The sequence below is a fragment of the Hemicordylus capensis genome, chromosome 2 (assembly GCF_027244095.1).
Source record: "Hemicordylus capensis ecotype Gifberg chromosome 2, rHemCap1.1.pri, whole genome shotgun sequence".
In the NCBI taxonomy this organism is placed as follows: domain Eukaryota; kingdom Metazoa; phylum Chordata; class Lepidosauria; order Squamata; family Cordylidae; genus Hemicordylus; species Hemicordylus capensis.
The window spans coordinates 218,904,775-218,931,584 of NC_069658.1; the positions used below are offsets into that span (position 1 = coordinate 218,904,775).

The 26,810-nt window shown below is 42.6% G+C and overlaps 1 protein-coding gene across 3 annotated transcripts; it reads left to right on the forward strand.

The window, feature by feature from the left end:
* Window positions 1-9,222: 9,222 nt before the first annotated feature.
* LOC128342299 (vomeronasal type-2 receptor 26-like) lies at window positions 9,223-20,031 on the forward strand. Of its 3 annotated transcripts, none has more exons than XM_053289462.1 (3): window positions 9,223-9,393; window positions 14,716-15,007; window positions 17,403-20,031. In XM_053289462.1, exons 2-3 carry the CDS (start codon window positions 14,972-14,974, stop codon window positions 18,264-18,266), a joined length of 900 nt encoding a protein of 299 aa, XP_053145437.1. In that variant the 5' UTR covers window positions 9,223-9,393; window positions 14,716-14,971; the 3' UTR covers window positions 18,267-20,031. The 3 variants fall into 3 exon arrangements, with proteins under 3 accessions (XP_053145437.1, XP_053145434.1, XP_053145435.1); XM_053289459.1 differs by having other exon boundaries at window positions 14,883-15,007; XM_053289460.1 differs by lacking the exon at window positions 14,716-15,007.
* Window positions 20,032-26,810: the final 6,779 nt, after the last annotated feature.

The following is a 26,810-nucleotide window of genomic DNA, read 5'->3' on the forward strand; positions in this document are numbered from 1 at the left end:
CAAAGCATCTCAGAAACAACAGAACCCAGTACCCCATGGGTTAGCAACCCATGGGGGTAGTTGGCACCCTATGTGCTCTACACCACCACTCGCTCTGGACCACCCTGGTGCCCCCCAAGTGCAGTTATGGGGCAGGAATTATGGAGGTCTATCATTCCCTATGGGGAAGAACCTTTCAGACGCGCAAACTCCATTACATCTTTAAAAATCAGCCCTCTGCCCAATTCCTTTGAAATAATTCTGGCAGCTTCCTTGCCCCCACTGGGCACTACCACCCACCCTACTCTGCTCTGGGCCACCCCTTTCCCCCAACATGAAGCTATACTTTTGCTAAAACCTCCATTCTTCCCTATGGGAAAAATCCTATACTTCAAATATCAGCCCTTTGCCCAATTCCTCTGAAATTTGGGTGGTAGTTTCCACCCATTGGACACTACCACCCCCACCCACTAGTTTTTCCTCGGGGCCATTTTTTAAAATCCAAAATGTTTCGGATTCAGATTTTGCAATTTCGAACAAAGAACAAAATGGGGGTGTTTCGGATTGGCTGATTTCGAACAAAGAACAAAATGAGGGTGTTTCGGATTTGGGCCAAAAACAAAACAGGAAAAAAACAAAACACACAATCCTACTTTTTATTAGATATTGTTTTGTGTTTTTAATAGTTTTAACATTTAAAATTTTAACTGTAATGTTTTAATCTTTTTATCTGTTGTTTCTATTGTTTTGTTGTGAACCGCCCAGAGAGTTGCGTTTTGGGCAGTATACAAATGTGTTAAATAAATAAATAATAATAAATAAATGTTTATTCAAACCTTGGTCTTCTCTGCTGCTTACTAGTAGTGCATTTTAAAACTTACCAAGAGCGGGCACAACCTCTGAACTTTTTAGAGTGCATTTCAACGGGCTTCTATCTCTAATGGAATTCTTTTTTTTTGTATCATAAACAAAAATCCAAACATCCAAGGTCCTAGGAGACATTTTATTCTCTTAGAAGCAAGAATAATAGACTTGGTTACTTCATTTTTATTTTTCAGTTTGGATTATGGCTGGCAAATCTCTCCTATAATGGCCAACATGGTGCCCAACATCATGGGGTGGCTGTGAACCTTATTTGGGTTTCCCTGACCCTATAAAAGCAGCCTCAGTGCTCTTGAGGTTGTCCAAGAAGCACTGCCTCAGTTTCTCACATTGTAGCAAACTGGAGCAACTGTGGCCATGCAAGCTCTTGTCCTCAACACTGTCAGGGCTGCCTTACGCATCCACAATAGCCCCCAAATGCTTCAGAAATCCAGAAATAATGTCAGGTCAAGGAGCACTTAAGAATAGGCCTGCTGGATCAGGCCCAAGGCGCCCAACTAGTCCAGCATCCTGTTTCAAACAGTGGCCAACCAGTTGCCTCTGTGAAGCCCACAGGCATGAGCTGAGGGCATGCCTTCTTTCCTGCTGTTACTCCCCTGCAACTGGTATTCAGAGGCTGGAGGTGTCCTATAGCCCTCCTAGCAGCCATTGATAGACCTCTTCTCAATACATTTATCCAAATCTCTCTTAAAGCCATCCATGTTGTTGGCTATCAATACATCTTGTAGCAGAGAATTCCACAAGTTGATTATGCGTTGTGTGAAAAAGTACTTCCTTCTGTCAGTCCTAAATTTCTTGGCAATTAATTTCATGGGATGACTCCTAGTTGTAGTGTTACATGAAAGGATGAAAAATTTCTCTCTATCAACTTTCTCCACACCATGCATGGTTTTATCGACCTCTATCATATCTCCCCACAGTCGTCTTTTTTCTAAACTAAAAAGCCATAAGCGGTGTAGCCTTGCCTCATAAGAAAGGTGCTCTAGATCCCTGATCATCTCGCCCTCTTCTGCACCTTCTCCACTTCTACAATGTTCTTTTTTAGATTTGGTGACCAGAATTGCACGCAGTACTCCAGGTGTGGCCACACCATCGCTTTGTATAAGGACACTATAATATTAGCCGTTTTATTTTCAATTCCCTTCCTAATGATCCCTAGCATGGAACTGGCCTTTTCCAGAGCTGCCGCACATTGAGTCGACACTTTCAACGAGCAGTCCACCACGACCTCAAGATCCCTCTCCTGGTCAGTCACTGACAGTTCAGACCCCATCAGTGTATATGTGAAGTTATTATTAATATTATTTATTTAATTTATTTTTACATTTATATCCCACTCTTCCTCCAAGGAGCCCAGAGTGGTGTACTACATATTTAGGTTTCTCCTCACAACAACCCTGTGAAGCAGGTTAGGCTAAGAGAGAAGTGACTGGCCCAGAGTCACCCAGCAGGTATCATGGCTGAATGGGGATTTGAACTCCCCCCCCGCCCCAATATGTATCACTTTATACTTGCCAGCATTGAACTACATGTGCCATTTTGTCGCCCACTCACCCAGTTTGGAGAGATCCTTTTGGAGCGCCTCACAATCGGTTTTGGATTTCACTACCCTAAATAGTTTGGTGTCATCTGCCAATTTGGCCACCTCACTGCTTACCCCAACTTCTAGATCATTTATGAATCAATTAAAAAGCACCAGTCCCAGTACAGATCCCTGGGGGACCTCACTTCTTGCTTCCCTCCATTTAGAAAACTGTCCATTTATACCTATCCTACATTTCCTGTCCTTCAACCAGTTACCAATCCACATATAAACTTGTTGCCTCATCCCATGACTGCTAAGTTTTCTCAAGAGTCTTTGATGAGGAATTATCTCAGTATCATCAGTTAAATGAGATATATAAGAAAGACTTTAATGTTGGATTTGAGGATCAGATTTCAAATTTTGAGAAAGAATTATGTCAAAATGATGAAAAGTTAGTTTCTAAAATGTATAAACTGTTACTTCTGGAGGAGACAAGAGAGGAAGTGGTTAAAACGACCATGATAAAGTGGGCTCAAGATGTGGGGCGTAATATAGAAATGGCAGCCTGGGAAAAGTTATGGAAAACTGATTTAAAATTTACTGCATGTTATGCTTTAAAAGAAAACTATTATAAAATGATGTATAGATGGTACTTGACTCCAAAAAAATTGGCATTAATGTATAAAAATGTTTCAAACAAATGTTGGAAGTGTGGACATTCTGAAGGTACTTTTTTTCATATGTGGTGGACCTGTGGGAAGGCTAAGGTCTAGTGGGATATGATATATAATGAGTTAAAGAAAATATTTAAAATGACATTTCCTAAGAAGCCAGAATCCTTCCTACTGGGAATAACACAAGGTTTAATTTCTACAAATAATTTAACATTCTTCATGTATGCTTCTACGGCGGCCAGAATAATATACGCACAAAAATGGAAGAGTAATGAACTGCCTTCAAAAGAAGATTGGCTGATAAAAATTTTGGAATATGCGGAGATGACCCTACTTTTGTTTATTATGTTTGTTATGAATGAATATTATTACTGTTAAAATCAATAAAAATTCAATTTGGGGGAAAAAAGAGAATGCTTTCCCTCAATTTGCATGGAGCAGAAGTTAAGCAATTTAGAGCCTGTAATTTCCTGGATCACCCTTGGATCCCTTTTTGAAAAGCACTGTTTCTTTGGCTACTTTCTATTCCCCCGGAACAGAGCCTGATCGTAGGGATAAATTATATATTTTTGCAGTGAGCTCAGCAATTTCATATTTGAGTTCTTTAAGGACTTTAGGATGGATGCCATTTGGCCCTAGCGATTTGCTAATTTTTAATTTTTCTAGATAGTTTAGAACATCTCTTGTCACCTCTATCTGACTCAGTTCTTTAACAGCTGTCCCTGAGAAGCCCAGTTCAGGACACAGATGCCAACCACTCCCAGAACGAGACTGATTTTTGTTGTTTTGCCCTGGGGTTTGTTGTTTTCAATGTTTGAGATGTTCTGAGAGTTGATTCTCTGGTAGGAAATGAGAGTGGGCTTGTCATTTTGGGAGTGGTCGGCACCCTATGTGCACTATACCACAACCTGCTCTGGGCCACCCTAGTGCCCCCCAAGTGGCGTTATGGGGCTGCTGAAATTCCCCATTATTACTTATGGGGGAAAGCTTAGAGATGTGCAAACTTTAGGGGGGAAATTAAAAATCACCCCTTTCACCAATTTATTTGAAATCTGGGTAGTAGCAGGCACCCAATGGGGCACTACCACCTGACTCACTCTTCTGCCCCACAAACCCCTTCCCCCCCCAAATCAGCCACAAAGACATGCCAACTTCAATTTTAAAAACAAAACAAAACACCCCTTTGCCAAATTTCTTTGAAATATGGGTAGTAGCTTCCTTGCACCCATTGGGCACTGTCACCCACTACAAACTGCACTGGGCCACCCTGGTGCCCCCCACATGGAGCTTTAAGGCTGCTGAAATCCCCATTATTCCCTATGGGGAAAAAGCTTAAAGATGCACCAACTTCAAAAATTCTTTAAAAATTACCCCTTTGCCCAATTTCTTTGAAATTTGCGTGGTAGCTTCCACCCATTGGGTGCTACCCACCCACCCTACTCTTTTGCCCCTGGAACCCCCTTTTTGCCCTGAATTTATTCATATTTGGACAATTCAGGTACAAATAGAATCTGGGGTGATCGGGGGGGGGGATTCAGACCGCAAACAAATCATGGGTGATTTGATTTGGGTACAAATCAAATCCAAAGACTCGATTCATGCACATCCCTAATAAAGACCTCAGGTAGGAACTTAATAGGGGTTTTCAGAAAGCTGTTAGACAAGGAACAGTACTACGATGACATCTGTAAAGACCTTGAGGATGGAAATAGAAACAGAAAAACAAAGAAAGATTTCCAAAAGATCTCTGAACTCAGAAGGAGGTTCCAACCTTGGATTGTTATGTTAAGGGATGCCAAAATAACAGATAGTAACCGATTCAGAGAGGATCAAACAGAGATGGAAGGAGTATACTGAAAATCCTTACAGCAGCGAAATCAACATCCAAGATACTCTAGAAGATATTCCCTACTTGCAAGAACTCTAGTACAGGAAGATGAAGTTAGATCAGCACTGCAGTCATTACCAAGTCAGAAGGATAGAGGAATTGATGGAATAGCTATAGAAATATGGAAGGCAACAGACGAAGATTCAGTCAAGGCTCTAACAAAACTATGCTAGCAAATCTGGAGAATGACACACTGGTCAACAGACTGGAAGACTGCAGTATGCAAGGGCGTAGCAAGGTTGGAGTGGGCCCAGAGACAAGATTTTAAAATGGCCCCCCCAAAGTCCAGGGCCTCCGCACACCCCAGGCCCCCAAGGATTTAAGTCTGATATTCCAAAATAAGTATGCTGCCTGCAAATACATTTCACTGAATACACACACACACGTCACAATATATAGTGATATACATTGAGTACTATACATTTGTATTACTTTTAATGCCTAGAACACACTAGAAAGATGAATTATTAAAATGGGCCCCTCGCTGCAGATTAGCAAAGGAGACTTTCAACCATGCAGGGTGAACCTATGTTTGTTTTCTCAGAATTCTGAACAAATTCAGTCAAGTTTGATTGCAGGAGGTTTTTCACAGGAGGCTTTTAAAGCCCTTTAAGACACATCTCCTCTGGAATGGAGGTGCTGCATTCACATGTTGGCCAGATTTACCCTGAAGTCCCTGCAAGTTATTGGGGAGCAGTTCACACACAAGAAAAATAAAATAAAAGCACCACACATGCTTCACAGTTCTCACTCAGACCTTCTGGGTTGCAAAACAACTTGAACATAAGTGCATTTATAAATGAATGAATGAATAAATAAAATTAATAAAATACTGTTCCAGAAGTTTTTGCAATTTTCTGCCATGACACAAGCCACTTATAGGACTTTTTAGATAGTTTTTTTTAAGTCAGCAAATTTTCCAAGCTGTTTCAAAATAAATATTCAGAGACTTCTCGGTCCCTCCCCCCGCCCCCCATATCCAAGCCCTATGGCAAGAAGATCCCTATATATGGGGGGGGGGGGGGCGGGAAAGGTAACCACAAAAAGGAGTTCACACTCTACCTGGCAAATGCTGGTCTGGGCTAAGCAGGGCAGCAAGGGGTCTTCTGCTGCAGAGAACACTCTGGCTGCCTCCTCCTTCCTGGCTTGCTTGGGCCCTACTCGAGTTCAGGCTTCACTGCGGCCTACACGGAGGCCTCCGTGGAAGCCCCGCCCACCCACCGATCAGCTGAGAGGTGGGAGAAAAGGAGCTCTTTGCAGCTTGCCTGCTGCTTCGATTGCGGGCCAGCAGAACAAGCAGGAGAGATGGCGAAGAGGGCAAGTGGCTGAGAGGCTATGGGGCTGGGCAGGGGGCAATGGGGAGTCACATGAGGTGCCCCTGGGGTGCCCCTCCAGGCAGTGGGGCCCCCAGACAACTGTCTCCCCTTGCCCTATCATTGTTACGCGCCTGGCAGTATGCATACCAATACCAAAGAAAGGAGACTGAACAGATTGTGCAAACCATCGCACATTATCCTTAATTTCACATGCGCTGCAGACTAGCATTTGGTAGGGTTGCAATGAAGGCCTTGGAAAGGATACTGAGATGCTGTGATGTGTCGACACCTACAAAGATTAGAATTGTTCGGAGAATGGTTTTTCCTGTGACACTCTATGGATGCAAAAGCTGGAAAGAAAGAAGAAAGAAAGAAGAAATCTTTCAATCAAAGAAAGAAGACTTAACAGATTGTGCAAACCATCGCACATTATCCTTAATTTCACATGCTAGCAAAATAATGCTCAGGATCATCCAACGCAGATTGGAGCCTTACGTGGAAAGGGAAATGCCGGATGTTCAAGCTGGTTTCAGAAAAGGCCGAGGAAAAAGAGACATCATTGCTGGTGCACTCTGGATAATTGAGAAAGCCAAAGAATACCAGAAAGAAGTCAATATGTGCTTTATTGACTACAAAAAAGCCTTCAATTGCGTCAACCGTGTCAAGCTGTGGAATAATCTTAGGAAAATGGGTGTCCTAGAACATCTCATTGTTCTCATGAGAAACCTATACACAGGTCAGGAAGCCACAGTCCAGATGGAACATGGTGAAACAGAATGCAGATGATCTGCAAGCTCTAGTAGGGAAGGTCAAGGAGCAAAGCGAAAAAATGGGACTACAACTAAATGTAAAGAAGACTAAACTAATGACAAACTTGTACAGTTTCTACCCTTTGTTAGGGATTTCTCAGCTCTTTCCAGCCCCAGCTCTGGTTCTCTCTCAGACTGTGCCAGCAATTCCTTCACTTGGCCTCTTCAGTTCTGCACTCTCTTCTTCCAACTTGGACAGCACTCTCTTGGACTCTTCTCCCAACATCAAACTTGTACTCCCACCTGTTAGAAGTTAAGGACTTTGCACTGTCTCTTGTCTCAGTGACAGTGGAGGACAGACTAGTGAGTCAGAGGGCTAGAGGGTCAAGACATTGGTCATCCCTTCTCTACTGCACTGACACTATCCCTTTGGAATGTAGATTGCTAATCTCAGGGACACTTCCTCCTTCCTCTCTCCCTTCTCTTCCTGTTCCTTCTACCTTGCAACATGCAAGCTCCTCTTCCCTGTACCATGTGTGCAGAGATGCAGAATCCATCTGCATCCAGCTAGCTAGCTAGATTAGAGATCCTAACTTCTCACTTTCCTGTCTAGAATGGAGTTCTTTAATATAACTCAAGTTCCCTCCATTTTTCAAAACATCAAACCTCCACTTCCTTCCAAAATCAAACCAGTACATTTCATCACCCTCAAAAATGAAACTGCTGATCAGGATTCCATGAACTTTTGACTCCTGCACAGCTTTCTTAACACAGGGAATAACCAAGACAAAAAAATACACCAACATATGTCTTCGTCATGATCCAGTTGATGGTAATATTTTTGTTTTTTTAATGTTCTTAATATGTGTTTTATCTTTGATTGCAATAAAGTTTGAGTTGAGTTGATAACCAAGGCAATTGCAACATAAAATTTATACACAAAAAGGTTTAGGCCTCATTCTTTCACAACACCTAAAATCTGTTGTTGTCATTCCCCCGGTCTTGATGGGGAACAAATTCATCTGGCCCTCTACTAAAAATACTGTCGATAGAGAAACTTAAGGGTTTGGATGTAGAACCCCGGCGGCTCCAGTCGTCCTTTGCTCCGCCCTTTCACCTCCTCGGAGGCGCTCCTCGTTCCTCCCTCCCTCGTCTCAGCAGGCAGCCCTTCGAAACCAGATGGCTGGGAAACTCTTGCCAGCTGGCATGTGGGGCGGGGGGATTCGAGAACCTAAGTGGGGTCTTGAAGGTTACGGAGAGTCCCAAATGCCCTTGTGGGGCAAGCAAGTCACCCTAGCCCTTGAGAAGGCACGGGAGAGAAGCTCTGCCTTGTCTGCCTGCCTCCAGCTTCCACAGTGTAAGCAGTGGAGGGGCCTCCCAAGCCTTGTCTAGAGTGGCAGGATTAAGGTTGCCAAATCGCCGCCGCACACCCGCCGCCACACTCGACGGGCGATCCAGGGGCGGGCTGGGGGGAAGCCACTTTTTGGCGCCCCCCACATGACCCGCCGGGGTGGTGCCCGGGCCACATGCCCCCCTGCCCCCCCTATCGTTACGCCCCTGAATGTAACTCAAGTTCCCACCATTTTTCAAAACATAACCAATAAAATCAAACCTCCACTTCCTTCCAAAATCAAACCAGTACATTTCATCACCCTCAAAAATGAAACTTCTGATCAGGATTCCATGAACTTTTGACTCCTGCACAGCTTTCTTAACACAGGGAATAACCAAGACAAAAAAATACACCAACATATGTCTTCGTCATGATCCAGTTGATGGTAATATTTTTTTTTTTTTATGTTCTAAATATGTATTTTATCTTTGATTGCAATAAAGTTTGAACTGAGTTGATAACCAAGGCAATTGCACCATAAAATGTATACACAAAAAGGTTTAGGCCTCATTCTTTCACAACACCTAAAATCTGTTGTTGTCATTCCCCCGGTCGTGATGGGGAACAAATTCATCTGGCCCTCTACTAAAAACACTGTTGATAGAGAAACTTAAGGGTTCGGATGTAGAACATATTACTTATCTTGCGGATGCAATTCCATATATCAGTTGTCAAGTTGACATGTTCACCATGTTTTCTTTTAAACTCAGAAAGAAAATTATATGTTCTAAACTGTAGCATTGGTTTTAGCTTAATTAAACTGATGTAACTTCTTGGCATGTTGTCTTTTTCTTCCATGTTATGCTAAGTGATGACCTGTAGTCACAACAATCAACTTATTACTACTATTTACTGCATCCTGGACTGTCCAGGCCAATCTTGGACACGTGGTGGCAACCCTCCTGGCTCTGGTATATCAGTGTTCCATTGTGGATGTCAGGCTTCAGCTGCAGATGGGCCCAAGGCCAGACCCTGACAAGTTTGAAGGTACCAGCTGCTCTTCCCCAACGGGCGAAAGTTAAATACAAATGATGATTGAAATAGTAATAAAAACAGGTATGAGCTGTTTCAAGGCCCCAGAGCATTTGCGGCCATGAAAACATGTTTTTCTGCTTCAGAGGTATGATGAAAACTCAGCTCTCTAGGCATATAATTTTTCACCCCTGAAATTAAAAGTAAAAAACAACAACAAAGTCTTGGTGTTTCAAAAGCCAATCCATTAAGTCAATAAAAAAAGAAATCCAAGACAAATCACGTTTGTAGTATAGTATTATAAATGTGCCCTAGACCCTTCCAAGAAGGGTTGGGCTGGGGACTTGGCACCTTCAAATCTGAGCGTCTATCCCAAACACCCAGTGCTGCGCATATCCAGTTCTCAGCTGGGTGGAGCCTGTGCAATTGGTTGCACTTATTGGGGTTCTGTAAAGGGGTTTCTTCTGCCAACACAGTTTGGTTGCTGATACAAGGAGCCCTTCCCCTCTGATGCTCACGATTGGGCTGTTAGTGTTTTGGCTCTTTCCTCAAACCACCATCATTGCATTGTGGGCCAAATGCCTCTTAAGCAGACCTTTCCCACTCCAAGATTACTTTTACAGGACAGGAGACTTTGTGGTGGGTGGGAATTTACCTCTCCACCTCACTCTAGCCAGGCCGCCAATGTTTTCGGAATCGCCCATCACATGGGACTTCTCCTTTTCTCAGTAAGTGCTTGTTTCCGTTCTGACTGTTTGGAAGTAAATCTTGTTTGATTAGGCTAGATGGATTTTCAGAGGAACACCCCTGATAATTATGGTAAAAGAGGGATTTATTTGGGGGTGGGTGGGTTAGTGCTAGCTGCCCATACATTTCCAGGCAAAATATAAAATGCCAGTGATTATCTATAAAGCTCTGAATGGCTTGGGTCCAGGATATTTAAGGAAGGCCTTCAGCTTCAGGATCCCCTCTGCTTATTAAGAACTTCTAGAGACCAGCTCATGTGGTAGCAACTCAGTCGCCCCAAGACTACAGAATGGACTCTTGTGCTGTAAGAACTTCACCAGCAGCCTTTAATAGAACTCTCAAGACACACTTGTTTAACCAAGCCTTTGATCAGATCTAGGTTGGTTCTGTTGTTAGTGCTGTTTTAAATTATTCTTCACTGTTAATTGCTTTTAATCTGATGTTTGTTGCTCCCCCCCACCAAAAAAAACCTCTCTCATACCTCTCCACACAAAAGTCTAAGCAGATTAGACCTCACCCAAATTTCACTAAGTTATGCAAGTAGTTAACTTTGTATCACGATTATGCTAAGAGGCAACCTGAATGCAGATTGCAGTTCAGTCTTTGACAAACCTCCTTACAAAGATAATTCTCCAGCCAAATGCAATCCTAACATATTGGGCTGGAAGGAAGTCTGGGACGAGGCAGGAATACAAATATCACATGAATCCCTTCCTGCCACATCAGGTATACGTATTTATTATTATTATTTATTCAATTCTATACCGCCCTTCCAAAAATGGCTCAGGGCAGTTTACACAGAGAAATAATAAATAAATAAGATGGATCCCTGTCCCAAAAAGACTCACAGGCTAAAATGCAACACAAGATAGACACCAGCAACAGTCACGAGAGGTACTGTGCCAGGGGTAGATAGCACTAGCTGCCCATTCATTTCTGGGCAAAATATGAAGTGCTGGTGAATGTGGCTACCCATAAAGGTCTAAATGGCTTGGGCCCAGTCAGTGTACCTGGGAAAGCACCTTCAACTTCAGGATCCCCACCGCTTATTAAGATCTTCTAGAGACGTTCGCCTGCAGTTGCCAACAACAAACCAACAGTTCCGATAACGTAACAGAAAACAAAATCAATTGAATATATACATATAAATTATATTGAAGGTGAAACAATCATGTGCATAAAGTGATATGGATGAATCGTAAGATCAGTCAATAAGATGTAACATCCGAACATCAGCACAAATATGAACATAAGGACAATGGAACAATAAAGTATTCCCCAAATATGAAAACATGTATGATATTTCAAAATGGATAAGCACCACAGCTTTCAGTAAGCACATTACGTTTCGGTAAACTTTTTCAACTGCCTAAAGTCCAATGGTTCTCGAAAAGATATCAGTAGCATCTTCTTTATACTTCTGTTTTGCATAATAGATCCTTTTCCATGGGAGTCCATGAATCTTCTCCCACCAAATGTCCATTCTATAAAAATATATACTCATTTTTCCAAATATGTATTGATACTGTAATAGTGATCTACTTATTGTGTAATAATAACCTCATGGCCCTTTATATAAATTTTATATAATACTCAGAGCAGTTAAATGTCCTCAGTTAATTAATAAAATGCATATATTTATAAACGTTAACAATACGTCATAAAATAAGTTGAATTAACATTAATCATTGTTAACCTCTTATAAACTGGTTTTTTTACATTAGTAAAAAAAAAATTACCCCTATAAATAGTTACCATTATTACAATTTATAAATCACTGTACTCCATTTTAAGTAAAATCCTCACTAGACAAATTTGCCTATATAATGTGATATGTGAAAACTCACCAGTGTAATTTCTCATAACATTCCCACGGGGTTATCAAGGACCTACCTCCTTAAGGGTTTCCAACAGACTGAGTAACTTGTATTTAACTATAGCTATTTATAATAGGTATATTAAAGTCTGTTGGTTAATCCTAAAATCCTTAAAGGGATAAAACCATCTATGTATTAAAAATAAAAATGGCCATCTTAAACATATAATTAATTCTTTATAGATATGGAGATCTAAATGTTCATTGAGTCCCATAGGAGACGTGGACTTTAAAGATTCAAAAGGCTACTCTTTGGTTTAGTCTAGAACTAGAACTCTTCCCTTTTGCTTATATTAACTGTCACTCTTTCAATCGCAAAGAATTTCATTGTTTCTGATGAGTGTTTAAATTTAATAAAATGGGCAGTACGGGGGCCCTCCATATTTTTTAGTTCTAATTTTGCTCTTATGTTCTGTAATTCAGATTCTCAAAGGTCTACTGGTCTGACCCACATTAAAAAAAGACCACAGGGACAAACAATAGCGCAAATGACATCTGTGGATTCACAGGTAGTAAAAGTCTGAAATAAGATTTTTCTTATCAGCTGGATTGATGAATTCTTTTGTGGGTAAACATTCATGACAACATGAACAATGTTCACACTTCCAATGTCCCCTTACATCTGTAGTATTGATTTGAGTCCTAGCTATGTCTGAATGGACTAACTGATCTTTTAAGCTATATTTCAATGTTTAAAAATAATCTGTCTAATGGTCCAAGCTTTGGAGCTAAATTCAAGATACCAATACAGTCTCTTAGGTTTATCATTACTATGTCTTTTATTGACTTATCTTATATGATTCATCCATCTCACTTTATGTACATGATTGTTTCACCTCCAATATAATATATATTTATATATTCAATGATTTTTTTGGTTACACTATTGGATCTATTGGCTTGTTGTTGGCATTATTATTCAGATCTTTTAGGTTATGTTTTACACTTGCCGTTGCCACCAGCTCATCTGATGACAACTGAGGGCTGAGCCTTTTCCATAGTCACCCTATGACTCTGGAATGAACTCTGTGTTTAAGAACTTCACCAGCAGCCCTTAGCATAACTCTGAAGACACACAACCAAGTCTGTTTAACCAAGCCTTTGATCAGATGTAGGTTGGTTCTAATCAGATTAGACCTCACCCAACTTTTACCTCCTTACAAAGATAATTTTCCAGCCAAATTCCATCCTAACACATTGGGCTGGGAATGAAGTCGGTGGCCAGCAGGAATTCAACTATCACATGAATATATAGAAAGTGGCTGTGGATTTCTGCCTGGAAGATTAATATCATGGGTAGTAAGGTGCCTTCCCAGCTCCCTTGAGAAGTCCATAATGCTAGGGAAGTAGCATTAGGTGGATGGACTAGATTGCAACAGCAATGAATGCACCACTGAGAGACATTAAAGGCCAAGTTGAAGACAGATCATCCTGGAGAGAATCTATCTATGTGGCCGCTAAGAGCTGACACCGTCTTGAAGGCACTTAGTCAATCAATCAATCATGGTGTCTTCTAGATGTTCGTAAAGCAGAAATTAATAAATTGTTGTAAACCGCCCAGAGACTTGCATTTTGGGCGGTATATAAATATTTATTATTATTTATTTATTTAAAATCTGTATACCCCGCCCCTCCAGTGCACTACTGCTCGGGGTGGCTCACATGTTAAATAAATAAATAAGGGGCATTTTTAGCAAGTGATTGGGGAAGCTGCACCTATTCAACTTTTGCGTGTATGTATTCCTTTTCTCCAGACCAATGTTTTGCTGAAAGAGGAAGGCCAAGAGTTTGGGTGAATTAAGCCTATGCACTACGTGTTGGGACTTGTATTCAGCCATAAGTCACTCTTGCACCTTTCCTGCTTTTTCCTTCCTTATACCAAGTCAGACCATTGGTCCATTTAGCGAAGTACTGTCTACGCTGACTGCCAGCACCTCTCCAAGGTGTAAGGCAGAAGTCTTTGCAAGCCCTACCTGGAGATGCTGTCACAGATAGAACCTGGGACCTTCAGCATGCAAAATGGGCCCATCTCCTCCACCTCCACTGCTTCTGATTGGCTGTCTACATGCTAAAGCTCAGAGCACCCTGCCCTCCCCTCACTAGGCCTGGCTGACAGGCTTCAGAAAATCAGCAGTGAGTACTCTCATTGAAATGAGTAGACCCATTAATTTCCAATAAGACTGCTTATGAGTAATTTAGTGTGGATGTGAGGCAGTAACTGGAGTAGCCTTTCCCCCTAACTTTGACATGAAATTGTGTGTGTGTGTGTGTGTGTGTGTGTGTGTATGTATGTATGTGTGTACACACATGTTACAGTAAGCACATTCTCTCATGAGATGGGCTACTCCAGTTACTGGCTCACATCCAGATAAAGTTGCTTAAGAGCAGCCTTTTTGAAATTAAAGGGACAAATTTAACTGTTCCATTAATTTCAGTGGGAGTGCTCAGGAGTATCTTAGTCTGGATGCAAGGGATTGACTGGAGTTGCTTGTCTCAATTGTAACCTTTGAACTTGTAGGTACATACACACATACATTAAGAGATCTCTGTGGGATACCCAAGTTGAAAGTTTGAGAAAGGAGGGGTAAACGTATTGAAAGGGCTTGGGTATAGATGAGCCTTTTCAAATAGGGGTGAACCAGAGGGGTTTCATGGCAGGCCACAACTCTGCTGTTCCAACTCTGTCCACACTACCCATGTCACTCTCATTGCAGACCTATTTTGAAAAATTACCAGTGCATCCTGGCTTTGGCGTTTGCAGTCAATGAGCTCAACAAGTATCCAGTTCTCCTCCCCAACTTAACTCTGGGGTTACGTGTCTATGAAGACAACTATTATGCAAAAAAATCCTATCAGGACACACTGTCTCTGCTCTCTGCAGGCAAGCAATTCATTCCTAACTACCAATGTGACAGACAGGCCAAGTTGGTATCCATCATTGGGGGCCTGGATTCCAAAATTTCAAAGCAGATGGCAACTATCTTGGGAGTCTTCAAGATCCCACAGGTAGGAAGCATTTGCAAGGGGGTAAGGGGTCCTTATGATGATGATTAATATATTTATATACTGCTTTTCAACAAAAGGTAATCAAAGCAGTTTGTTTGTTTGTTTAACTGATATACTGCCCTTCCAAAAATGGCTCAGTTTACATAGCAAGAGGAAGAGGTAACAAGCTTGCTTTATTATTTAAGATATTTTTATCCCAGAAAGGTCAACAAAGCAGCTTATAAACAATAAAAACTTAGCAACAATAACACAACAAAATTTATTTATTTGATTTATATACCTCCCTTCCAAAAATAAATCAAAAAGAATAGGAAACAAGAAATTCATGAGAAACAACCAGCAGCACAAATTCATAAACTCTTTGGATCCCAAATGCCCTCTGAAATAAGGCTGAATTCACCCAATATCTAAAAGATAACAGAGAAGGGGCAAAGTGTGCATTGTATACTCTATGTGCCACCACTGAGAAGGCCCTGTCATGCTCCATGTTTCCCTCCATGGAGATCATGAGCAGCACCACACAATGACCTAAATGTGTGAGTTGGTGAATGGGAGAAGGCAAGTGCATTTGGTACCTCATGACTTCAGATCATTAAGAGTTTAAAGGTCAAAACCAGCCCCTTGAATCATGTATTTCCAGTTCTTCTGAGAATGGGATCTGGCATTGGACTTTCTCTGCTAGGATTTCATGTGGTCGCCAAGAACCAATTTAATCCAAGAGGAACAGAATTAAGTGGTACTATTAAGTACCTGTGACTATTCCAGGAAGAAGCTGGCTGCCCTCATATTAAGAGAGGAAGTGATGGAAATAGAAATGAAACTATGTCCAGAAATTCTTCAAAAATTCACTAGACCAGCTGTACTGGTTTCCTCAACGTCCGTTTCCAACCAGAAGCCTCCTTCCTCCTAGCCAACCACTGATAACAGGTTCCCTTCCTTTCTAGACAATGCCTTTCTAGCTTCCTTTCAGCTTCCTTTCTAGACAATCCTTTCTTCATGGTAGCAATCTATGTTATCCATCATTTATTCCAGGGTGCCCAGTTTTCCCCTCTTGCAAAGATGTGGAATTTTTCAGGCATTCAGATTCAGACATCAATATGCAGGTGCCACTTGTTAGTCTCAAGGCAATGTGGGATCAGGCCTTCTCAGTAACCGTCCCTAGATTGTATAGATTATATCCCCGTGTATATAAGAGGGTTATCATCCCTGGAGGCTTTCAAAAGAGCCATGGCTTAAAGTGATTTTATTTCTGACACTGCACCACCCTGAGCTGTTTGTGGATGGGTGGTATATTAATATATTAATGAAATAAATAAATAAATACTCATTGGGGGAATGCAAAATTCTGCCCCCCCCCCCCCCGCTACTGGATGCCATATTTGCCATCCCTGTTCCTTATGAAGCAATGTTACAAGATTTTGGGCTTTTTAACTTAGAAAAAATGTGACTTGAAGGGAGACATGATTGAGGTTCACAAAATTATGCATGATGTAGAAAGGTAAATGTTTCTCCCTCTCCCACAATACTACAACCAGGGTTTTCCCATTAAACTGATGTCCAGGAAAGTTAGGACTGACAAATGGAAGTTCTTTTTCACACATTGCATAATGAAATTATGGAATTCTCAGCCATGCAGTATGGGGATGATGGCCACCAGCTTGGATGGCTTTGAAAGACAAATTCCTGGAGGCCAGATCTATCAATGGCTAGCTGTCCTTAGGGCTATAGGATACCTCAAGGCTTAGAGGCAGGATGCCTCAGAATCCTGGTTGCTGGGGAGTCTGTGGGCTTCCCAGGGGCATCTGATGGGTCACTGTGGGAAACAGGGCACTGGGATTAGTCCAGTTACTCTTGGGCCTTCTTGGGCCTGATCCAGCAGGGCTCTTCTTATTGTAAATCAGCAGTAGCTTCCTAGCCTATTCACAGACACAGAAGGGAAATAAACCATATGATAGGGGTGTGGGAAATAAACCATGCCGAAAGGAAGCCTGTTTGCCTTCCTCCTGCAACAAGGAATTGGAGCAGATGTCCATCTCCTGCCTGCACACCCTTCAGATACAAATTTCAAGAAGTTTGAACAAAAGTGGGGGTATTTTCTGGGCTGAGAGTCATGCCCTGTTGTCTGCTCTTTTCTTCTTCTAAAAAGGATGCGTCTACGTAATGTGGTATAGTGCATAAGCCTTGATGACTGGAAATGTTTTGCAAGCGACAGGAAGATGTTTATGAGCTATATTTCGTATTATAATTAAATAGCGAAGGGGGAAATGCCAATACACCTCTTCCAGTGTATTGAGCCGAGTGGAAGAATAACACTAAAGGAAAGCTTGCCTTCCCCACACTAGGGGGAAAATGATTTTTCTCCCCATTTGTCTTACAACCTGTCTCCCATTTCTAGCTAGGTTTCAAGTCAGCAGACCCTGTTTTGAGTGACACGGACAGTTCCCCTAGTTTCTATCAGATTGACCCCCAGGACACGCTGCAGTGCATGGGATTAGTCCGGTTACTCCACTATTTCCAGTGGAATTGGATTGGGATCGTTGCCTCAGATGACGACAATGGGGAAAATTTCATCCGGAGTCTCACACCAATCCTTGCCCAGCATGATATCTGCGTGACCTTTACTGAAAGACCTACACCCGAACTGTTTTTGTATCCTATACTTACAGATGAACGGTACAAACAAGTTTTGGCAGCTCTTCAGAGTAATGCCCAAGTGGCAATTCTCTCTGGGGACTCCAATGTCATACAGAACTTTATAACATCAGTCTCTTTCTTTGAAGAACAGACACACACTTCACTTGACAAAGTTTGGATCCTGACCTCTGAGTGGGAATTTGCTGTGGAGGGATTTCAGTATCAGTGGTGGTCTGTCAGAAATTTCCATGCTTTGTCCTTCACAGTCCACACAGGGGCTGTGCCCGGATTCCAGAGTTTCCTCAGGGATTTGGATCCCTACCACCCCCAGGGAGATGTCTTTCTTCCAGACTGGTGGGAGGTTGCATTCAACTGTGAGGTGCAGAAGTCAGGCCAGACCCCGGAAGAGGGGAGGAGGATCTGTACAGGGGAGGAGAAGCTGGAGATCCTGCCGGCCTCTGTGTTTGAAGGGAGCATGGCTGGCCACAGCTACACCGTTTACAATGCCGTTTATTCTGTGGCACACGCATTACACGCTGCGTGTTCAAGATCACAACGTGGGCTGAAGTGGGACAGCAAGAAGTCGCTTCTTAATGTGAAGCCGTGGCAGGTACAATTCTCCTAGCTTTCCTTGCTAGGAAATTGCCAGACAGCTTCAATGAAGCCAAGTTTATCACCTTCAGCATGCTTGTGTTCTGCAGCGTCTGGGTCTCCTTTATGCCAACCTACTTGAGCACCAAGGGGAAATTCATGGTGGCCGTGGAGGTCTTCTCCATCTTGGCCTCCAGTGCTGGTCTCCTGGGCTGCATCTTTCTCCCTAAATGCTACATCATTCTTCTGAGGCCCAATCTCAACAGCAGAGAGAGTCTAATAAAGAAAAAGAATCAGAGCATCTAGTACATGGGATGATTTACTACTACTGGAGGAAGAACAGGTCATAAATATAACAACTTCCAATCAATAAATCACAATTCACTATGTGTGTCCCCCCCCCCCCCCATTATAGATATTGCAAGATTTATCCAGGAAGAAATATGATAATCCTAAATAAATAAATAAATAAATAAATAAATAATAAGCAACCCTCAAAAAACACCTGGGATGAGGTAAGGATAGCTATCAGTTAAACTAATAATAGCTGACAATTACAAACATGCCTATCACCAGAAGGGACATATATTAACAATTCGAAAGAAAGAAAGAAAGAAAGAAAGAAAGAAAGAAAGAAAGAAAGAAAGAAAGGAAATTCAGCAGAGTGGTACCAGAGTGGTACATCACAGACAGCTATCAACACCAACAGGCACTAGCAACATGGCTACCATCACTTTGGCATTAGCTTGCTAGATGTAGGATGTTTTAGTAAAGTTGGTGCAGTAAAGTTGCCACCGGCCCGTCTGGTGGCTACTCAGGGACAGGCCTCGCCTTCTCCATTGCTGCCCCGAGGCCTTCGGAAGAACACACTTCCTGCTGAAATAAGAGCCTCCCCATGTCTTACAACTTTTTAAAAGGCGATCAAGATGCATTGTTCACCCAGGCTTTTTATTAGGGATGTGCGTTTCATTTCGGATACAAAATGTTTTGTGCACAAAACAGGCCACTTCGGCTGTTTTGTAGCCAAAACAAAACACCCAATGCTCAAAACAGAAAATTTTGTAGCCAAAACAAAACATCCCTGTTTCGGATACAAAACATTTTGTTGTTCCGGCTGTTTTGGAACTCCATTTTGCAAACGTAAAATGTCTTTCTCCTTCAGTCTCCATTTTGAGTTTGACACCTGTTTGAATTTCCAGCCCTTCCAGCCTGCAGATTGGCCAGCGAAAGCATGGGCTGATCTGCTGGCAATTACCTCCTTATTCCTTTTAAGCAAATTTAAGGGTAAATTTTACCCTCATTGGCCAGTGGGGCAGTGTGCATTTCATTGTTGTTGTTTCACACTGTTGTGTGTAGATCAATTTCATTTCGGGTGGGGGGATGTGGATGTGCATGACCTTTGGAAATCTGCCTGATTTTTTCCAAAGCTCTGCTGCTGTTAATGTGTGATGTTGATGTTATTTGAGGTGGATTCAGGGCAGAAAGGGGGATTTGGGGGCAGAATAGTAGTTCAGGTGGTAGTGCCCCAATGGGTGCCTGCTGCCACCCAGATTCCAAAGGAATTGGGAAAAGGGCTGATTTTTAAAGAATTTCTGAAGTTGAGATGTCTTTGGGGCAGATTCGGGGAAGAAAGGGGGCCTGAGGGGGAAAACAGTGGGTTGGGTGTCAGTGCCCCAAGGGGTGCCTGCCACAAGCCAGATTCCAAAGGAATAGGACAAAGGGCTGATTTCTTAGGAATTGTTGAAGTTTACGCTTCTTTAAGGTCCCCCCCCCCCAGGGAATAATGGAGGTTTCAGCAGACACATAACTTCACCAGGGGGGCACTGGGGTGGCCGAGAGTGAGTGTTGGTGTAGTGCACATAGGGTGCCAACCACCCCCATGGGTTGCTAACCCATGGGGTGCTAGGTTCTATTGTTTCTGAGGTGTTCTGAGTGTAGATTCTCTGGTGGCATATGAGATTTTCAATGACAAACCATGAATCCACTCTCATATGCTACCACAGAATTTGAATCTACACTCAAAGCATCTCAGAAACAACAGAACCCAGTACCCCATGGGTTAGCAACCCATGGGGGTAGTTGGCACCCTATGTGCTCTACACCACCACTTGCTCTGGACCACCCTGGTGCTCCCCAAGTGCAGTTATGGGGCAGGAATTATGGAGGTCCATCATTCCCTATGGGGAAGAACTTTACAGATGCGCAAACTCCATTACATCTTTAAAAATCAGCCCTCTGCCCAATTCCTTGAAATAATTCTGGCAGCTTCCTTGCCCCCACTGGGCACTACCACCCACCCTACTCTGCTCTGGGCCACCCCTTTCCCCCCAACATGAAGCTATACTTTTGCTAAAACCTCCATTCTTCCCTATGGGAAAAATCCTATACTTCAAATATCAGCCCTTTGCCCAATTCCTCTGAAATTTGGGTGGTAGTTTCCACCCATTGGACACTACCACCCCCACCCACTAGTTTTTCCTCGGGGCCATTTTTTAAAATCCAAAATGTTTCGGATTCAGATTTTGCAATTTCGAACAAAGAACAAAATGGGGGTGTTTCGGATTGGCTGATTTCGAACAAAGAAAAAAATGAGGGTGTTTCGGATTTGGGCCAAAAACAAAACAGGAAAAAACAAAACACACAATCCTACTTTTTATTAGATATTGTTTTGTGTTTTTAATAGTTTTAACATTTAAAATTTTAACTGTAATGTTTTAATCTTTTTATCTGTTGTTTCTATTGTTTTATTGTAAACCGCCCAGAGAGTTGCGTTTTGGGCAGTATACAAATGTGTTAAATAAATAAATAATAATTAATAAATGTTTATTCAAACCTTGGTCTTCTCTGCTGCTTACTAGTAGTGCATTTTAAAACTTACCAAGAGCGGGCACAACCTCTGAACTTTTTAGAGTGCATTTCAACAGACTTCTATCTCTAATGGAATTTTTTTTTTTTGTATCATAAACAAAAATCCAAACATCCAAGGTCCTAGGAGACATTTTATTCTCTTAGAAGCAAGAATAATAGACTTGGTTACTTCATTTTTATTTTTCAGTTTGGATTATGGCTGGCAAATCTCTCCTATAATGGCCAACATGGTGCCCAACATCATGGTGTGGCTGTGAACCTTATTTGGGTTTCCCATACCCTATAAAAGCAGCCTCAGTGCTCTTGAGGTTGTCCAAGAAGCACTGCCTCAGTTTCTCACATTGTAGCAAACTGGAGCAACTGTGGCCATGCAAGCTCTTGTCCTCAACACTGTCAGGGCTGCCTTACGCATCCACAACAGCCCCCAAATGGTTCAGAAATCCAGAAATAACGCCAGGTCCAGGAGCACTTAAGAATTGGCCTGCTGGATCAGGCCCAAGGCGCCCAACTAGTCCAGCATCCTGTTTCAAACAGTGGCCAACCAGTTGCCTCTGTGAAGCCCACAGGCAGGAGCTGAGGGCATGCCTTCTTTCCTGCTGTTTCTCCCCTGCAACTGGTATTCAGAGGCTGGAGGTGTCCTATAGCCCTCCTAGTAGCCATTGATAGACCTCTTCTCAATACATTTATCCAAATCTCTCTTAAAGCCATCCATGTTGTTGGCTATCAATACATCTTGTAGCAGAGAATTCCACAAGTTGATTATGCGTTGTGTGAAAAAGTACTTCCTTCTGTCAGTCCTAAATTTCTTGGCAATTAATTTCATGGGATGACTCCTAGTTGTAGTGTTACATGAAAGGATGAAAAATTTCTCTCTATCAACTTTCTCCACACCATGCATGGTTTTGTTGACCTCTATCATATCTCCCCACAGTCGTCTTTTTTCTAAACTAAAAAGCCACAAGTGGTGTAGCCTTGCCTCATAAGAAAGGTGCTCTAGATCCCTGATCATCTCGCCCTCTTCTGCACCTTCTCCACTTCTACAATGTCCTTTTTTAGATTTGGTGACCAGAATTGCACGCAGTACTCCAGGTGTGGCCACACCATCGCTTTGTATAAGGACACTATAATATTAGCCGTTTCATTTTCAGTTCCCTTCCTAATGATCCCTAGCATGGAACTGGCCTTTTCCAGAGCTGCCGCACATTGAGTCGACACTTTCAACGAGCTGTCCACCACGACCTCAAGATCCCTCTCCTGGTCAGTCACTGACAGCTCAGACCCCATCAGTGTATATGTGAAGTTATTATTAATATTATTTATTTAATTTATTCTTACATTTATATCCCACTCTTCCTCCAAGGAGCCCAGAGTGGTGTACTACATATTTAGGTTTCTTCTCACAACAACCCTGTGAAGTAGGTTAGGCTAAGAGAGAAGTGACTGGCCCAGAGTCACCCAGCAAGTATCATGGCTGAATGGGGATTTGAACTCCCCCCCCCGCCCCAATATGTATCACTTTATACTTGCCAGCATTGAACTGCAGGTGCCATTTTGTCGCCCACTCACCCAGTTTGGAGAGATCCTTTTGGAGCGCCTCACAATCGGTTTTGGATTTCACTACCCTAAATAGTTTGGTGTCATCTGCTAATTTGGCCACCTCACTGCTTACCCCAACTTCTAGATCATTTATGAATCAATTAAAAAGCACCATCCCCAGTAGAGATCCCTGGGGGACCTCACTTGTTGCTTCCCTCCATTTAGAAAACTGTCCATTTATACCTATCCTGCATTTCCTGTCCTTCAACCAGTTACCAATCCACACATAAACTTGTTCCCTCATCCCATGACTGCTAAGTTTTCTCAAGAGTCTTTGATGAGGATTTTTTTTTGAAAGCTTTTTGGAAGTCCAGGTATATTATTTCAACCGAATCACCTTTATCCTTCCACATACCTGTTGGCATTCTCAAAGAACTCCAAAAGTTTGGTGAGGCAAGACTTACCTTTGCAGAAGCCATGATGGTTCTCCCCATCAGGGCCTGTTCTTTCATGTGCTTTACAATGTTATCCTTGAGAATGCGTTCCCTCAATTTGCCTGGAGCAGAAGTTAAGCTAACTAGCCTGTAATTTCCTGGATCACCCTCGGATCCCTTTTTGAAAAGCACTGTTTCTTTGGCTACTTTCCATTCCCCCGGAACAGAGCCTGATCGTAGGAATAAGTTATATATTTTTGCAATGAGCTCAGCAATTTCATATTTGAGTTCTTTAAGGACTTTAGGATGGATGCCGTTTGGCCCTAGCGATTTGCTAATTTTTAATTTTTCTAGATAGTTTAGAACATCTCTTGTCACCTCTGTCTGACTCAGTTCTTTAACATCTGTCCCTGAGAAGTCCAGTTCAGGACATAGATGCCAACCACTCCCAGAAGAACGACACTGATTTTTGTTGTCTTGCCCTGGGGTTTGTTCTTTTCAATGTTTGAGATGTTCTGAGAGTTGATTCTCTGGTAGGAAATGAGACTGTTTCTTGCTGGTGAGTAAGTTAGTTCTCCAGACAGTTTCTACCCTCTGTTAGGGATTTCTCAGCTCTTTCCAGCCCCAGCTCTGGTTCTCTCTCAGACTGTGCCAGCAATTCCTTCACTTGGCCTCTTCAGTTCTGCACTCTCTTCTTCCAACTTGGACTGCACTCTCTTGGACTCTTCTCCCAACATCAAACTTGCTCCCACCTGTTAGAAGTTAAGGACTTTGCACTGTCTCTTGTCTCAGTGACATAGGAGGACAGACTAGTGAGTCAGAGGGAGAGGGTCAAGACATTGGTCATCCCTTCTCTACTGCACTTACACTATCCCTTTGGAATGTAGATTGCTAATCTCAGGGACACTTCCTCCTTCCTCTCTCCCTTCTCTTCCTGTTCCTTCTACCTTGCAACATGCAAGCTCCTCTTCCCTGTACTATGTGTGCAGAGATGCAGAATCCATCTGCATCCAGCTAGCTAGCTAGATTAGAGATCCTAACTCACTTTCCTGTCTAGAATGGAGTTCTTTAATATAACTCATGTTCCCTCCATTTTTCAAAACATAACCAATAAAATCAAACCTCCACTTCCTTCCAAAATCAAACCAGTACATTTCATCACCCTCGAAAATGAAACTGCTGATCAGGATTCCATGAACTTTTGACTCCTGCACAGCTTTCTTAACACAGGGAATAACCAAGGCAAAAAAATACACCAACATACGTCTTCGTCATGATCCAGTTGATGGTAATATTTTTGTTTTTTTAATGTTCTTAATATGTATTTTATCTTTGACTGCAATAAAGTTTGAGTTGAGTTGATAACCAAGGCAATTGCAACATAAAATTTATACACAAAAAGGTTTAGGCCTCATTCTTTCACAACACCTAAAATCTGTTGTTGTCATTCCCCCGGTCGTGATGGGGAACAAATTCATCTGGCCCTCTACCCAATTTCCCTTTTCTCCTCCCCATTCATACCATCTGGGTTAAGCTTCAGTTTTGTTAGACCACAGCCTTTTATCTACCAAGTTGAAGGTTGGGGAGATGAAAAACCACCTTAGAATCTCTTGCATACCAACACTTTTGCCGTACTACTGACAACAATGTCAACAGCAGGTTTTCCATGTCTAGCAGGACTGGGGAAACTTCAGGTTTATGGAATCTACACCTACTTTTACACACACGATGTGCACGTACCAGTTTGGTGGGCCTTTTCTGGACTGCTGGACTAGTTCAGAGGTCTGGTGGTTCAGCAGCGGGGGGCGGGGTTACCTTTAAGGAGCAGCGAGGGTGCGGGGTGACAGTGTACTCTCTTGCTGCCCTGGTCAGAAGTGGTCAGTGCATGTGTGCACCTCCTCACACCAGTGATTTTGGGCACAGCGCTGATGGGGAAAATGTGCGAGAGAGCATCCTCCCTGCTCCTTAAAGGTAACATACACCCCCGCCCCACTGAACTGGCCATCTGCTGGTTTGTACACATCCTGAACACACACACACATACACACACACACACACACACACACACAGTCACAAAATGGAAGCCAAGCGTGCTGGATTCAGTTACAAAACCACAATAGGGTTGCCTTTTCTTCATCACTTCTCCCTCTGCGCACACACACCCCATCACACCATATACATGAAATATTTAGAATGTAGATTTATTTATTTAACATATTTTTATACCGCCCAAAACGTATGTCTCTGGGTGGTTTACAACAAGATGAAAACATTAAAACATTAGTTTAAAAAAAAAAAAACACCAAAAAAATTTAAAACACAATTTAACATTTTTTAAACAATATTCTAAAACAACATTAAAAACAAAACAGTATCAGTATCAGTTAAAAGCCTGGGTAAACAGATACATCTTTAAAGACTTTTTAAAAATTGTCAGAGATGGGGAGGCTCTTATTTCACTAGGGAGCGCATTCCAAAGCCTTGGGGCAGCAACGGAGAAGGCCTGTTCCTGAGTAGCCACCAGATGAGATGGTGGCAAGTGCAGATGGACCTCTCCATCTACACTACATTTGACCTAAAATATTTGAGCCCACATGCAGGTGAGCCCAGTGCCCATTTAAAGAAGTAGCTTCTGAGGGAAGAAGCATAGGAATATATGAAGCTGCCTTATGAGTCAAGACCATTGAGTATGGTCTACCATGACAGGCAGCAGCTCCCCAAGGTTTCAGGCAGCAGTCTGAAGATGCTGCCAGGGATTAAACTTGGACCTCATGTATGCAAAGCAGATTTTCTACCACTGCACTATGGCCTCTAGCTATATAGCTATCAACTGTGGTGAACGAAAAAAAGGGGTGGATATCACCTCCTTCCTTGCTGGGGCCCATAGGCAAACTAGACGGTGGGCTTGTTGAATGCCCACTAGATGCCTGCACGTGAAAGAGAGGAAGGCAATTGCTCAGATTCAGGCCAAGCTGGATTCCACTGCTACTGCAGAGTCTGCTGTGGAGGTGTCCAGCAACTCCTCTTATGGGATTAGATTAGATCATGTTCAGTTTGTGACTCCTGAGGAATTGGACAAACTGCTTCGGACTGTGCGTCCTACAACCTGTTCTCTTGACCCTTGCCCAACTTGGCTTATCTCATCTGGTAATTATATTATCAGAGAGGGTCTGGTAAATATTATAAATGCTTTTCTGAGGGAGGGCAGGATGCCTCCTTGTCTTAAGGAGGCCGTTATCAGACCACTTTTTGAAGAAACCTGTATTGGAGCCCTCAGAGTCAGCTAATTAAAGTCCTGTTTCCAATCTTTCATAGTTGGGCAAGGTGATTGAGCAGGTGGTAGCCTCACAGCTCCAGGCAATTTTGGATGATGCAGATTATCTAGACCCATTTCAAACTGGCTTCCGTGTGGGCTATGGGGTTGAGACTGCCATAGTCAGCCTGATGGATGATCTCCATCTTGCTATCGACAGAGGGAGTGTGACTGCTGATCCTTTTGGATCTCTCTGCAGCTTTTGATACCATTGACCATGGTATCCTTCTGGACTGCCTTAGGTTCAGAACCACTTTTAGCATGGTTCCATTCCTACCTCTGTGGTACATTAGGAACATAGGAAGCTGTCAGACCCTTGGTCCATCTAGCTCAGTATTGTCTACACAGACTGGCAGCAGCTTCTCCAAGGCAACCAAGATGATCACCCTAGAGCACCTTTCTTATGAGGCAAGGCTACAACACCTGG